Genomic DNA, 13,696 nt, shown 5'->3' on the forward strand with positions numbered 1-13,696 from the left:
AGTGCAGTAGTGCGATCTCGGCTCACTGCAACCTCCACCTCCCGGATTCAAGTGAGTCTCCTGCCTCAGCCTCCCGAGTAGCTGGGACTACAGGCACACGCTGCCATGCCTGGCTAATTTTTTGTATTTTAGTAGAGACAGGGTTTCCCATGTTGCCCAGGCTGGTCCCGAACTGAGCTCAGGCAGTCCACCCGCCTTGGCCTCCCAAAGTGCTGGGATTGCAGGCGTGAGCCACCGCACCCGGCCATGGATAATGTTTTAATATTAACTGTTAACACTGAACAAAGACTTGAGGTGACAATAGTTACTGGGTAATCGGGGTCAACTTTGGCATGGCCAAATAATATTTTGAACAGTATTGATTCAGAGTAATCAATATTCTGAACTTTGTTGTTTGATGAATGGGGACGGATTGTTAATTTGCAGGTTGTTAGAACACCAGTGACTTCTCTGTGGCTGAGTGCATCGACAAGTGTGTGGTGGGAGGAGACAGCGGCTCCGTCCGGAGCAGGAGCTGTCATGTGGGGAGCTGGCCCAGGCTTAAGAGAGCTACTTGCGCTGGCTGAGGGAACAGCAGGTCCAGGTGGGCAGCGCTATCCGGTGCCTACCTTTCTGTGGCGCCGGAATCGGCTCGTCTGCAACCGTCCGCTTTGGTAGCTGCCAGCCACATGGGGCTGTTGCTAGTGTGGCTGGTGTAGCTGAAGAGCTGAACGTTTTGATTAATTAATTAAGTGGTTATATGTTGCCAGCAGCTCCCATCTGGGCTGTGACTGCGTGGTCTGTGGACCTCACTCTGGCACCAAACTGAGCGGAGCTGCACGTGGCCACCAGACAGTGTGGAGTGCCTCTTTGGGTTGCGTAGAAATAGGAAATGGGTCACCAAAATAGGAGCTGTTGCTGCTGCGTTCTCTAGCACACCTGCCTTGTTTGTACTGCTCAGCGTGGAATGCCTCTTGGGCTCCAACAGTGTCACTGACACTGTTGCTGATCTCCTTGGATTCACCTGGTCCATTTGGATCAAGTTATTTCACCTGTTCACATGAGCAGATACCACGTTAAAACCTTAAAGGTTGGCTTAACATTTCTTGCCCTTTTTTTTCTTTCTTTTAGTCTCTGCGATATGATACCAGCTATTTTGTGGAGTATTTTGCCTTGGATCTCCTGATGGAGAATGGGGAGTGCCGTGGTGTCATCGCACTGTGCATAGAGGACGGCTCCATCCATCGCATAAGAGCAAAGAACACTGTTGTTGCCACAGGGTAGGAATCTCATTTCTACTTTATTTCATTTATAAAAATGAATAAATTTCATTTAGAGTTTCTTTATTTTAATGAAAATAGAGGTATTGTAGAATAACCGTTCAGTCACAGGCCTTGATATAACCGTGTGAGGGTGATGGCCTTTCCCAGCCGTGATTCCTCACCTGTAAAGGGTGAGGACAGCAGCACCTGCTTCGGGGTGAGAAAGCATGGCCCTCAGTAGTCGGTAGTGGCTGCCATCAGGTTCACAGCTTACCTGTCCCGATTTTAGGTGAGGAAACTGCGGCCCAAAGAGTCACATGGGGTTTTTGTGGCAAAATCTCTCTTGTTTTAGTGGGTTCTGTGTTGATACTGATTCCTGGGGTGGATAAGTCCTTCTTCTCCACATAATGAAAATAAGTAACTTTAATTTTATACACTGTCAGTTACTTTAACCATTTTAAAAGTTAAAAAGTGTCAGTACAGCCAAAGTAAAAATCAGCACAACTACAAGTTGGGAAAAAATATTTTCCAAACCATGTGTGTAATAATATCTTACTATCTAAAATAGCAAAAAAAAAAAACCCTACTAAAAACAACCTACTAAACCCTACTAAAAAACAACCCTACTAAAAATGGGCAAAGAACTTGAATAGATATTTTTCTAGAGAAGACATACAAATGGCCAATTGATGTATGAAAAAATGCTCAACGTCACTAAGCACCAGAGAAATGCAAATTAAAACCCCAATGAATATCATCTCATCTCACTCCAGTTAGAATGACTGTTACCAAGAGGACAAAAGACAGCAAGTGTTGGTGAGGATGTGGAGAAAAGGGAACCCTGTGTGCTGTTGGTGGGAACGTAAATTAGTACAACTATTACAGAAAACTCTGGAGGTTCCTCAAAATTCACAGGACTACCATGTGCTCCAGCAACCACATTTCTGGGTGTATATCCAAAGGGCATGAAATCAGAGCTCAAAGAGACACCTGGACCCCACGTTCATTGCAGCATTATTCACAATACCCGAGATATGGAAACAGCCTAAATATGTGTTGGTGTTTAGTGACAATGTGTGTATACACAACTGAATATTATTCAGCTATGAAAACAAAGGAAATCCTGTCATGTGTGACAATGTGGATGAACCCAAAGTCATTATGTTAAGCGAAACAAGCCAGGCACAAAAAGACAGATACTGCATGTCACTCATATGTGGATCTAAAACAGTCACAACTCATTGAAACAGAGTAGGACAGTGGTTGCCAGGGGCTGGGGGAATGCAGACTGTGGCGATGCTGATTAAAGGTGTAACTTCCCGTTACAAGATGAAGTTCTGAAGGTCTAATATACAACATGGTGGCTAGAGTTAATATTATACAGCACGGTGGCTATCGTTAATATTATAACTTGAAATTTGCGAAGATAGTAGACCTTAGGTGTCTGTATCTCCAAAAAAAGGATAATTGTATGAGGTGATAGATGTGTATTAACTTGTGTCATCATTTCACAAAACATATGAAATCATCACGCTGTACACCTTAAATATATACGGTTTTGTTTTGTTTTTGTTTTAATTCGTCAATCATACCTCAGTAAATCTGGGGGAGAAAAAATCCATAAAAATTTTAAAATTTCCATTATAAAAGTAATATATGCTTATTGGGGAAACCTTTTGAACAGCACAAAGCTAAAATACAAATAGGGCCAGGTGCGCAGTGGCTCATGCCTGTAATCCCAGCACTTTGGGAGGCCGAAGTGGGAGGATCAGTTGAGGTCAGGAGTTCGAGACCAGCCTGGCCAACATGGCGAAACCCCATCTCTACTAAAAATACAAAAATTAACTGGGCATGGTGGTGCACACGGTAATCCCAGCTACTCGGGAGGCTGAGGCGGAAGAATCACTTAAACCTGGGGAGCCGGAGGTTGCTCTGAGCCGAGATCGCACCACTGTACTCCAGCTTGGGCAACAGAGTTAGATCCTATCTCAAAATAAATAAATAAAATAAAATACAAATGGAAGTCCTTTCTCTGATCCCAGGCTTCTATCCTACCTGCGAAGGGTGGCAGCACCACTGGCGTGGCCCCCAGTGATGTGTGTGGGGTGTGCGTGAGTAGGGGGTTGAGTGCATACAGCACTGAGAAGACGGTGCTGGGGGCTGCCGTGTCGATTTTGTGATCTCAGCAGACAGGAGGTCCGGACGTGGGCCGCTGTGTGCAGTCACTGCTCTCTGTCGTTTCCAGAGGCTACGGGCGCACCTACTTCAGCTGCACGTCTGCCCACACCAGCACTGGCGATGGCACGGCCATGATCACCAGGGCAGGCCTCCCTTGCCAGGACCTAGAGTTTGTTCAGTTCCACCCCACAGGTAGGGCAGGACGCCTTGCCCGGCAGGCGTTTGGCTCGTGTGTGTCTTGTAAGCATGTGATGCCTACTCATTGCTCTTCCATAGTTTTATGTAATAACATGGTTTTGAAGATCAGCTGCCTCAGCTCTCAGGTCCTAACTTCAATGTCATTTCCTTAAGGAGACTTTCTTTTCCCACACTCCCCTTTCCCTAAGGCAGTTTGGGCCACCGTCTTATGCATTTCTCAAGATCACTAAACCCTGCCTTGGTGATGCTTAAGCCAGCAGTAAAGCAGGGATTGAGGCCGAGCACGGTGGCTCACGCCTGTAATCCCAGCACTTCAGGAGGCCAAGGCAGGAGGATCACCTGAGGTCAGAAGTTCGAGACCAGCCTGACCAACATGGTGACACCTCATCTCTACTAAAAATACAAAAATCATCTGGGTGTGGTAGTATGTACCTGTAATCCCAGGTACTTGGGAGGCTGAGGTGGGAGGAATGCTTGAACCTGGGAGGCAGAGGTTGCAGTGAGCTGAGATCGCGCCACTGCACTCCAGCCTGGGCAATAGAGTAAGACTCCGTCTCAAAAAAAAAAAAAGTAAAGCAGGAATTGTTCAGTGTCCCTCTTTGCAACGAGGTCGTCAGCTCCTCAGGCAGGCAGGTCTTCTCATTAGCTGTGGTGCTCTATGCCCAGCACATGGTAGGGTCTCCATCAGGGTTTACTGAGTCAGCATTCTGAGAGCTGGGAGAATGCCATGGAACCGAGAAGCAGCACAGGCAGACTTCAGCTTTGTAGGAGAACATGGAGCTTCCGTGATAATGGGATGCAAAGTTAGGACGCAGCCGTGACAGAACCCCATGTGACATTGGGCACTGGGCTCAGCCCACATGACCACTGAGGGAGCTTGTCGTGGGGAAGATGAACTCGTCTTGGGGATGTCTGACGGTTGAGGTTACAAATGTGCAATTCGGAGACATTAACACAGAAATGACAGTTAAAGTCTTGAGTTTGGGGGAAGTTCTTCAAAATGAGTCAGAGAGACACACACACACATCTGCCTCTTGTTTGAGGTGACTCGTCCTGGACTTTCCTGGGTTGCTTTTCTGACGTGTGGATGATGGAGACCCCTGAAGTGGTGCCAAAGAACCAGACCTGTGTCTTCTCTTTCTCTGTCAGTGTCAGCTTTCTGCTCCTTGGAAGGGATGAAAATAAGAAATGAATTTGTTGTAGGTTTTTTTTTTTAAATTTGTTTGGAGACAGGGTCTTGCTCTGTTGCCCAGGCTGGAGTGCAGTGGAGCAATCTTGACTCACTGCAGCTTTTGTCTCCCAGGCTCAAACGATCCTTCCGCCTCAGCCTGCCAAACAGCTGGGACTACGGGCATGTGTTACCATGCCCAGATAATTTTTGAAGGTTTTTTCGTTTTTGGTAGAGACGGGATGTCACCATTTTGCCCAGGCTGGTCTCAGACTCCAGGGCTTAGGCGATCCTCCTGCCTCGGCCCCTCAGGGTCCTGGGATTATAGCCATGAGCCACTGCACCTGGCCTGTTGTATTTTTTATTACTGTTTTTAATCAATAAAATGTCACTGAGCCCCTGAATTCCCTCTGTAATTTGCTTAGAGCTCCACTTCTCGTGCTTTGTCTTCAATATGTGAGAAGTAACCACAGAAAAAAGAGCATTGAAACTTAGAAAATCAAAAGACAGGCAAGAATCACATTCTTTTTTTAAAAGCAAGATTGCCCTTTTTGTATACTAATAAAAATTGTAGCTTTTGAAATACATTTAGTTTAGGGTTTTTGATCTCCTTTGTTAAAATTCGAAAGCTTGGCATGCCCTGTTTCTCATCGCACTGAGGAGTCACAGAGCCGCTGTTTGGAGCACAGACCGCCGGACTGCCCAAGTTTGGGTTTGAGCTCTGTCCTCAGCTGCATGACTGGATGTTACCAAGCGTTAATTTGCTTGTCACTGAGAAAGGGGGTCGTACTACCCAGAGTTGTTGTAAGACTTAAACGAGTTAATATGGGGAAAGCAGCTAGAACTGCCCATAGCAAGTGCAGTGTAAATGTTATCTAAAATAATCATTATTACTGTCCTTGCCACTGTTTGGATAATTTAGATATGAATTCTCCAAGCTAGTATTCTTAACTAGTCACCACAGTATCATAGTACAAAAGAATGTTCAAAAATTAAAACAAAATTTGAGGCATCCAGTGTACACTGGGCTGTAATCAGAGTATTGGCCAGAGGTCTGTGGGCTGGCCTTTCTCCTCGCTGGGGACGCCGCTCTGCCCCAGCCTCTGCTGCAGCTGTCAGCCTTGTCAGTGCTTTTTGTTATCCAGACTTTCTACTACTGTATGTTAACTGTCTTTCTGTGCAGTTTTGCATATAATGCCTTCTGCATATCTTTTTCCTCTTTCCCCCACAAAAAATCTTGAAAAAAATAATGCATTTGAAATAGAAACCTAGCAATTGTTAGGTGATAAATATGTGTGGTTTTTTTGCAGGCATATATGGTGCTGGTTGTCTCATTACGGAAGGATGTCGTGGAGAGGGAGGCATTCTCATTAACAGTCAAGGTGAAAGGTTTATGGAGCGATACGCCCCCGTCGCGAAGGACCTGGCGTCTAGAGATGTGGTGTCTCGTTCGATGACTCTGGAGATCCGAGAAGGAAGGTGCGTGTGATTTACCACCAGCACTGTCTGAGCGGGAACACGGGCCGGGATTGCTTCTGTGAGTTTCAGCACTGCTCGCCCTCACCTTCGTGTGCAGGCACACGTGTACAGCCACCTCTCTCAGCTGCGGGCAGGCGTCTGTTAGTCTGTGATATTTTTCTAAAGACCTACATTTTGAAAATTTTAGCCAGTTTCTTTCTCAAATCTGTGGAACAGAGTTTCTCTTAGTGTGTGTGAGTATGTGACGGAGTATGGGAGAGAGAGACACACACCCAACCTGAAGTCGGCACGTGAGCCTTGGGTGTTGTGTCTGATACCCACAGATGTTTTTCAGCAGCTTTCAAAGTGTGTGGGTTATTTGGCTTTCAGCAAAACAATTTACAGCTCTTTCATTGCCTCACCCTATTCTTTAATGTAATGACACTTGCTAAATATCTGCTGGTATGGCCTTTAGAGGTTTTACATTTTTATATTTAAAAAAACAGAAGTCAGGCAGGGCGCAGTGGCTCACACCTGTAATCCCAGCACTTTGGAAGGCTGAAGCAGGCGGATCAGGAGGTCAGGAGATTGAGACCATCCTGGCTAACACGGTGAAACCCTGTCTCTACTAAAAATACAAAAAATTAGCCGGGCATGGTGGCGGGCGCCTGTAGTCCCAGCTACTCGGGAGGCTGAGGCAGGAGAGTAGTGTGAACCTGGGAGGCGGAGCTTGCAGTGAGCTGAGATCACACCACTGCACTCCAGCCTGGGCGACAGAGCAAGACTTCGTCTCAAAAAAAAAAAAAAAAAAAAAAAAAACAGAGAAGTCAAATGGTTTTTTGGAATATGGTAGCCCTCCGTACCCATCGGTTCCACATGTGTGGTTTCAACCAACTATGTATTGAAAATAAAATTGCATCCTTACAAATATGCAGACTTATTTTCCTTGTCATTGTTCCCTTAACAATACAGTGTAACAGCTATTTACGTAGCATTTACATTGTATTAGGTACTATGAGTAATCCTGGAGTTGCTGTAAAACTTAAATGTAAAACTGTAAATGAGGATGATTTAAAGTATAGAGGAGGATGTGCATAGGTTATATGCAAATACTCTCCCATTTTATATTAGGGACTTGAGCATCCACGGATTTTGGTATCCGTGGGGTTCCTGGACCCAACCTGCCACGGATACGCAGGGACGACTGTATTTGGCATAGAGGCCTTTCTAATGCACTTACCAAGGACAGCCGCAGCAGGCTGTGATCCCTGAGACAAGTGTGAGTTTAGTGAGGGTAGAGTTTTTGTTCTGGTTCTCAGCTGTGTCCCAGCACCTAGGATTGTCCCTGGCACACAGTAGATGCTTAGAAAAGATTTGATGAGAGGGTGACCATACATGAGGGGAAATTTTCTTCAGTATCAAAACATGTTGAAACTCACACACTTCCAAGATGATGTATTCTCAGGTCTCCTGCCATTGCCGTTCTCTGCCTTATGTGATGGTGTTCTGTCTTACCAGAGGCTGTGGCCCTGAGAAAGATCATGTCTACCTGCAGCTGCACCACCTACCTCCAGAGCAGCTGGCCACACGCCTGCCTGGCATTTCAGAGACAGCCATGATCTTCGCTGGCGTGGATGTCACGAAGGAGCCGATCCCTGTCCTCCCCACCGTGCATTATAACATGGGCGGTATTCCCACCAACTACAAGGGGCAGGTGATGGTGCTGACTCCTCTCCCACAGCTGGAAAGAAGGCTGGGACTACGGGGCCCACCTCGCAGTTGTCTCTTTAGATCTTACAGGAAAAGACATGTTTCCTTCAAGAAAGTACTGTGTTGTTTTCTAGATCGCACTTTAAATTTCTATTACTGGAGGATGGAGGGGGCTTGATAATTTATTCCTCCTTAGTAAATTGTCAGAGATACATCATTTGCAGCTTTTTCCATTTTGTAGTTACTTTCCTATATGATCCTGTGTTATTTCTAATGATCTTGTACATCGAGGGATCTTTATAATTCATTCCTTTGAGTGGTTTGCGGTTCACACAGAGCTTGTCAGTCACTTAGGCTCCTTGTTGGGCGAGGTGGGTGGAAGCTGTTGCTTTCCCTGCGTAGACGAAGAGGTGAACGGGGTAGAAGAGTCTGGAACATCAGTCTCCCCTGCTGATCTTCCTCCACCTGCCGTGCTCCTGGGTCTGAGCCGGAGCACAGGTGGTGAGGGCCCCGGGAACATGGGACACGGGGGACAGTCGCAGATGCTGACATTGGAGGTCCTCTGACCTGCTTATAACAGCAGGTGCTCAGGGGCAGAGGGGAAACTAGGGGATACCTTCGGAAGCTTCCCTCTGAAGAAGAGTAGCTATGGTCCTTACTTCCCTCTTAGATACGGTATTTACTTCCCTCTCTTTTTTTTCTTGGAGTTGCAGTCTCACTGTGTTGCTTCGGCTGGAGAGCAGTGGCACAATCTCGGCTCACTGCAACCTCCGCCTCCCAGGTTCAAGTGATTTTTCCACCTCAGCCTCCCTAGTAGCTGGGATTACAGGCACCCGCTATCATGCCCCGCTAATTTTTGTATTTTTAATAGAGATGGGCTTTCACTGTGTTAGCCAGACAGGTCTTGAATCCCTGAACTCAGGTGATCCACCCACCTCAGCCTCCCAAAGTGCTAGGATTACAGGTGTGAGCCACCACGCCTGGCCTACTTCCCTCTCTTTCTCTGACCTGCAGCACAGACACCCTGTTGAGGGAGGTGGACTTATGGAGGCATGGGCACCTTGACATTTCACCTGAAATCTTCCTTTCCACAGGTCCTGAGGCACGTGAATGGCCAGGATCAGATTGTGCCCGGCCTGTACGCCTGTGGGGAGGCCGCCTGTGCCTCGGTACATGGTGCCAACCGCCTCGGGGCAAACTCGCTCTTGGACCTGGTTGTCTTTGGTCGGGCATGTGCCCTGAGCATTGAAGAGTCATGCAGACCTGGTAAGTGTTTTCTTCAGGAGCCACACTATTTGAGAAGGCGCAGGAAGTTACAAAGTTTTTTTTCTTTTTTTTGGAGAAAGGATCAGCCCAGGCTGGAGTGCAGTGGCACAGTCATAGCAGCTGCAACCTCCCAGGCTCAAGCAGTCCTCAACACCTCAACCTTCAGAGTCCCAAGTAGCTGGGACTACAGATGTGCACCACCACACCTGGCTAATTTTTAAAAAATTTATTTTGTAGAGACAGGGTCTCACAATATTGCCCAGGCTGGTCTTGAACTCCTAGACTCAAACAGTCCTTCTGCCTCAGCTTCCCAAAGTATTGGGATTAAAGGCATGAGCCACTGCACCCAGCTGGGTTACAAAGCCTTGACTTGTTACTGGAAATCTGCTTAGTGATCATATAGAGGTAGTCTGGGTTTTTCCCCCTAGAAGTGATTAAACTGAGAAATCCAGAAATTATATAGTGGTAATGTTGGGACTAGATAGAGGCTGGTTGGGGATCTTAACAGTTAAGGTGACATTTTTGGGGTTATGTTTTTTTAAAAAATTATTTTGCAGTCATTATGTTCTGCTTAGAAAAAGCACTATTAGGAAGTTGTTATTTTTAGGAGAATCATTACGTATTACTTGCCTGATAGAAATCACTTATTTGCAATGAAATATTTTAAATAGTTGGCATGAATGAATATGTAACTTCTTGGTACTTAGAAAAATAATTTAGGCCATTCTAGAAACAAAGTACAACTAACCTCTATTAGAGGAGAAGGGATGACTTACAATGAACAGGATTCCCACCCTCTACGGACAGATTGGATTTCACTTGCTGGTTTTCTTTTCATGGTAGCATCAAATAATGTGCAGGAAAAGAAATGCCGTGTGTGGGAGTGTGAGTCTTATGTGCACTAAGAACAGGACAGTTAGCATCACTCCCACCTCCAGAGATCTTCACAGTGGTTATCCAGCCTCGTGTGCTCAGAACAGTGTGAGGTGGATGAGGCACTGGTGGGTGTTTGTGTGGCAAGGATGGTGGGACCCCAGGCCCGTGTTCTTCCCATTACCTTTCTCTGGTGTTAACTGTTTAGCATCATTTCTGCTGTTTTTATACAACAGGTGCTTTTTGCTTTTTGTATGGACTCAAATGAAATAAAAACAAGCACTGCCGTAACTTATAAACATGTGCCCTTTTATATCTGTAGTTAGAAAGGTACAGATAGTATTCAAAGGGTAGCTTACTTCAGACACTCTGTCTCTGTGGATCTGACCACAGCTCCGGAGGCCAGCACACGCAAACCTGGCGTCTTAGCCCAAGCCATTGCTGATCATCGGCGAAGGTGGAGTTCAGGTCCATCATTCCTGATGCCACAGGTAGTGCTTGTCTCACTGCATAGCCCTGCAGTTTGTAGCAGTAAGGACTGATACCATTTCTCTCAGAGCAATGTAGAAATTTTGAGCTGCTCTTTCTTTGAAAATGCAAAAAAGAACATTTTGTAAGAATACCCTATACTTTACATCTGAGAAACTGCTCACGCATGCAGCATCTCAGGCAGAATGCTGTGGAGTCAGACTCAAAAGGCTGCACACCTGTGGTTCTGTTGATACGACATTTTGGAAAAGGCACATCTAGGGAAGAAAAGGGATTGGTGGTTGCCAGAGGCTGTTTCCTGAATGTGGTGATACTTACAGACACAACTCTGTGTGTGTCAAAATTTGAAAAACCCTACACTAAACATGATGAGTTTATTTTACTGTATCTTTATGCTTTAATTTTCAAAAATGAAAAGGAAAGAAAAAATGCTTGTAGCATCACTACTTCTCCCCCAACCCCCCCGACAAAAAAAATACATATATATATGTATTTATATATATATATATTTTTATATAGATATATATATATCTATATATATATATTTTTTTTTTTTAAGAGATAGTCTCCCTCTGTCGCCCAAGCTGGAGTGCAGTGGTATGATCAGGTGCACGCCACCACACCTGGCTAATTTTTAAAAATGTTTTGTAGGGACAGGGTCTCCCTGTGTTGCCCAGGATGGGCTTGAACTCCTGACCTCAAGTGATCCTCCTGTCTCAGCCTCCCAAAGTGGTTACATGCACCTATACATGTGTTAAAATTGGTAGAACTGAGGTTGGGTGCGGTGGCTCACGCCTATAATCCCACCACTTTGGGAGGCTGAGGTAGGCAGATTGCTTGAGCTCAGGAGTTCGAGACCAGCTTGGGCAACGTGGTGAAACCGCGTCTCTACCAAAAATACAAAAATTAGCTGGGCATGGTGGCTCACACCTGTGTAGTCCCAGCTACTTGGGAGGCTAAGGTGGGAGGATTGTTGGAGCCTGGAAGGCGGAGGTTGCAGTGAGCCGAGATCACACCACTGTACTCCAGCCTGGGCAAGAGAGGGAGGAGACACTGTCTCAAAAAAAAGAAAAAATAAATTGTAGAACTGTCCACCGAAAGAAAAAAGTCAATTTTACTGAATGATCAATTTTTAAAGCATTATTATCCAAAGGAAAAGAAACACCAGCAAGCCTAGAAGCATTTGAGCAGACCCTCAAGAGACCCATAGCCTGGTCCCGTGGAGAGGTGGTGGGCGGGGCGGGGCCTGTTTGACTCCTACATTTCATACCTCCTGCATGTATTACCTGTTGAAGAAAATATATATAATATTATAAAAAAAAAACTTAAAAACTTTTTTCAAGACATCTTGGAAATACAAGAGTTGCAAATCTTGGCTGTGTGCAGTGGCTCACACATGTGATCCCAGCACTTTGGGAAGCCAAGGCAGGTGGCTCACCTGAGGTCAGGAGTTCGAGACCAGCCTGGCCAACATGGTGAAACCCATCTCTACTGAAAATACAAAAATTAGCCAGGTATGGTGGCATATTCCTGTAGTCCCAGCTACTCTGGAGGCTGAGGCAGGAGGATTGCTTGAACCAGGAGGTGGAGGTTGCAGTGAGCTGAGATGGTGCCACTGACTGCACTCCAGCCTGGGCTACAGAGCAAAATTACATCTCAAAAAAAAAAAATTGCTAATTTTGAAGTATAGGTGAGAGCACATAAGAGTCCAAATCAACAGGTGACTTTCAAGCACACAGCAGCCACCTTCCCCCCGCTGATGTGAAGGACAGTAGGGTGGCCGGCCCCTTGGGACCACCATCGGGAAGATGTCTCTTTTTTCCCTTAGTGGAGTGACATTTATATACACTTAATGTATATAAATTTGTATAATTTAATTTTTTTTTTTTTAAGACAGGGTCTCGCTCTGTTGCCCAGGCCGGAGTGCAGTGGTGCAATCTCGGCTCACTGCAACCTCCACCTTTCGGGTTCAAGCAGTTCTCGTGCCTCAGCCTCCCAAGTAGCTGGGATTATAGGCGCGTGCCACCATACCCAGATAATTTTTGTGTTTTTAGTAGAAACGAGGTTTTGCCACGTTGGCCAGGCTGCTCTTGAATTCCTGACCTCAAGTGATCCACCTACCTTGGCCTCGTAAAGTGCTGGGATTACAGGCGTGAGCCACCGCACCCGGCCTGCATTTAATTTTTTAATTTTAGAGATGATTTCTAGTTTATTCACTCTAAGATCACTTAATGGATATCTACTGTGTGCCAACAATTTTGCCTTTATGTTCTTTAAAATTGGCCCCAACTCAACAGATGGCCTCAGATGTAGGGTGGGCTGGCAGTGTGTTAGCTCAGGAGACTTACCCAGTTTCCAAGCTCCTTGAGCGGCTGTGCTACATATTTATGTGTCATTCTAAATCCATTTGGTTTTTTAAGACGGTTTTCAAAAGTTAAATTCTAGCTTTTTTTTGTTTTAGGAGATAAAGTCCCTCCAATTAAACCAAACGCTGGGGAAGAATCTGTCATGAATCTTGACAAATTGAGATTTGCTGATGGAAGCATAAGAACATCGGAACTGCGACTCAGCATGCAGAAGGTGAGAGCCTGGACTTGCTCTGGAGTGAGCAGGCTGGCTGCATACCTGGTCCTGCACTGGTTTTGTTTTTTTAAAAATAGATCTAGGGGGATGCAGGTGCAGTTTTGTGTGGATGTACTGTGAGGTGGTGGAGTCTCGGCTTTTCATGTACCCATCACCCAAGTCGTGTATGTTGTACCCAGCAGGTAATTGCTCATCCCCACCCCTCCCGCTTTTTGGAGCCCCCAGTCTCTGTTAGTGCGCTCCGTGTGTCCATGTGTACTCACCGTTCAGCTCCCACTTCCAAGTGAGAACGTGTGACACTTGACCTTCTGAGTCACTTCACTTAGGATAGTGACCTCCTGTTCCATCTGTGTAGCTGCAGAAGACATGGTTGTATTCTTTTTTTATGGCTGAGTAGTGTTTCATGGTATATATGTACCACATTTTCTTCATCTGGTCGTCCGTTGATGGGCTCTTAGGTTGATTCCATGACTTTGCTGTTGTGACTAGTGCTGCGATAAATACACGAGGCTGCACCAGTATCTGGAGCTAA

At 45.8% G+C, this 13,696-nt stretch overlaps 1 protein-coding gene across 1 annotated transcript in view; it reads left to right on the plus strand.

Annotated features, from left to right (window-relative positions):
• The window catches only part of SDHA (succinate dehydrogenase complex flavoprotein subunit A), a gene marked incomplete at its 5' end in the record, with an annotated part of 30,764 nt that overhangs the window by 8,765 nt on the left and 8,303 nt on the right, over nt 1-13,696 (plus strand). Inside the window, 6 exon segments of the mRNA NM_001133161.1 lie at nt 1,111-1,259; nt 3,487-3,611; nt 6,096-6,264; nt 7,762-7,957; nt 9,048-9,219; nt 13,043-13,161. Of these exon segments, the coding sequence (NP_001126633.1) occupies nt 1,111-1,259; nt 3,487-3,611; nt 6,096-6,264; nt 7,762-7,957; nt 9,048-9,219; nt 13,043-13,161 (930 nt within the window).

Source organism: Pongo abelii, chromosome 4 (genome assembly GCF_028885655.2).
Source record: "Pongo abelii isolate AG06213 chromosome 4, NHGRI_mPonAbe1-v2.0_pri, whole genome shotgun sequence".
Classification (NCBI taxonomy): Eukaryota; Metazoa; Chordata; class Mammalia; order Primates; family Hominidae; genus Pongo; species Pongo abelii.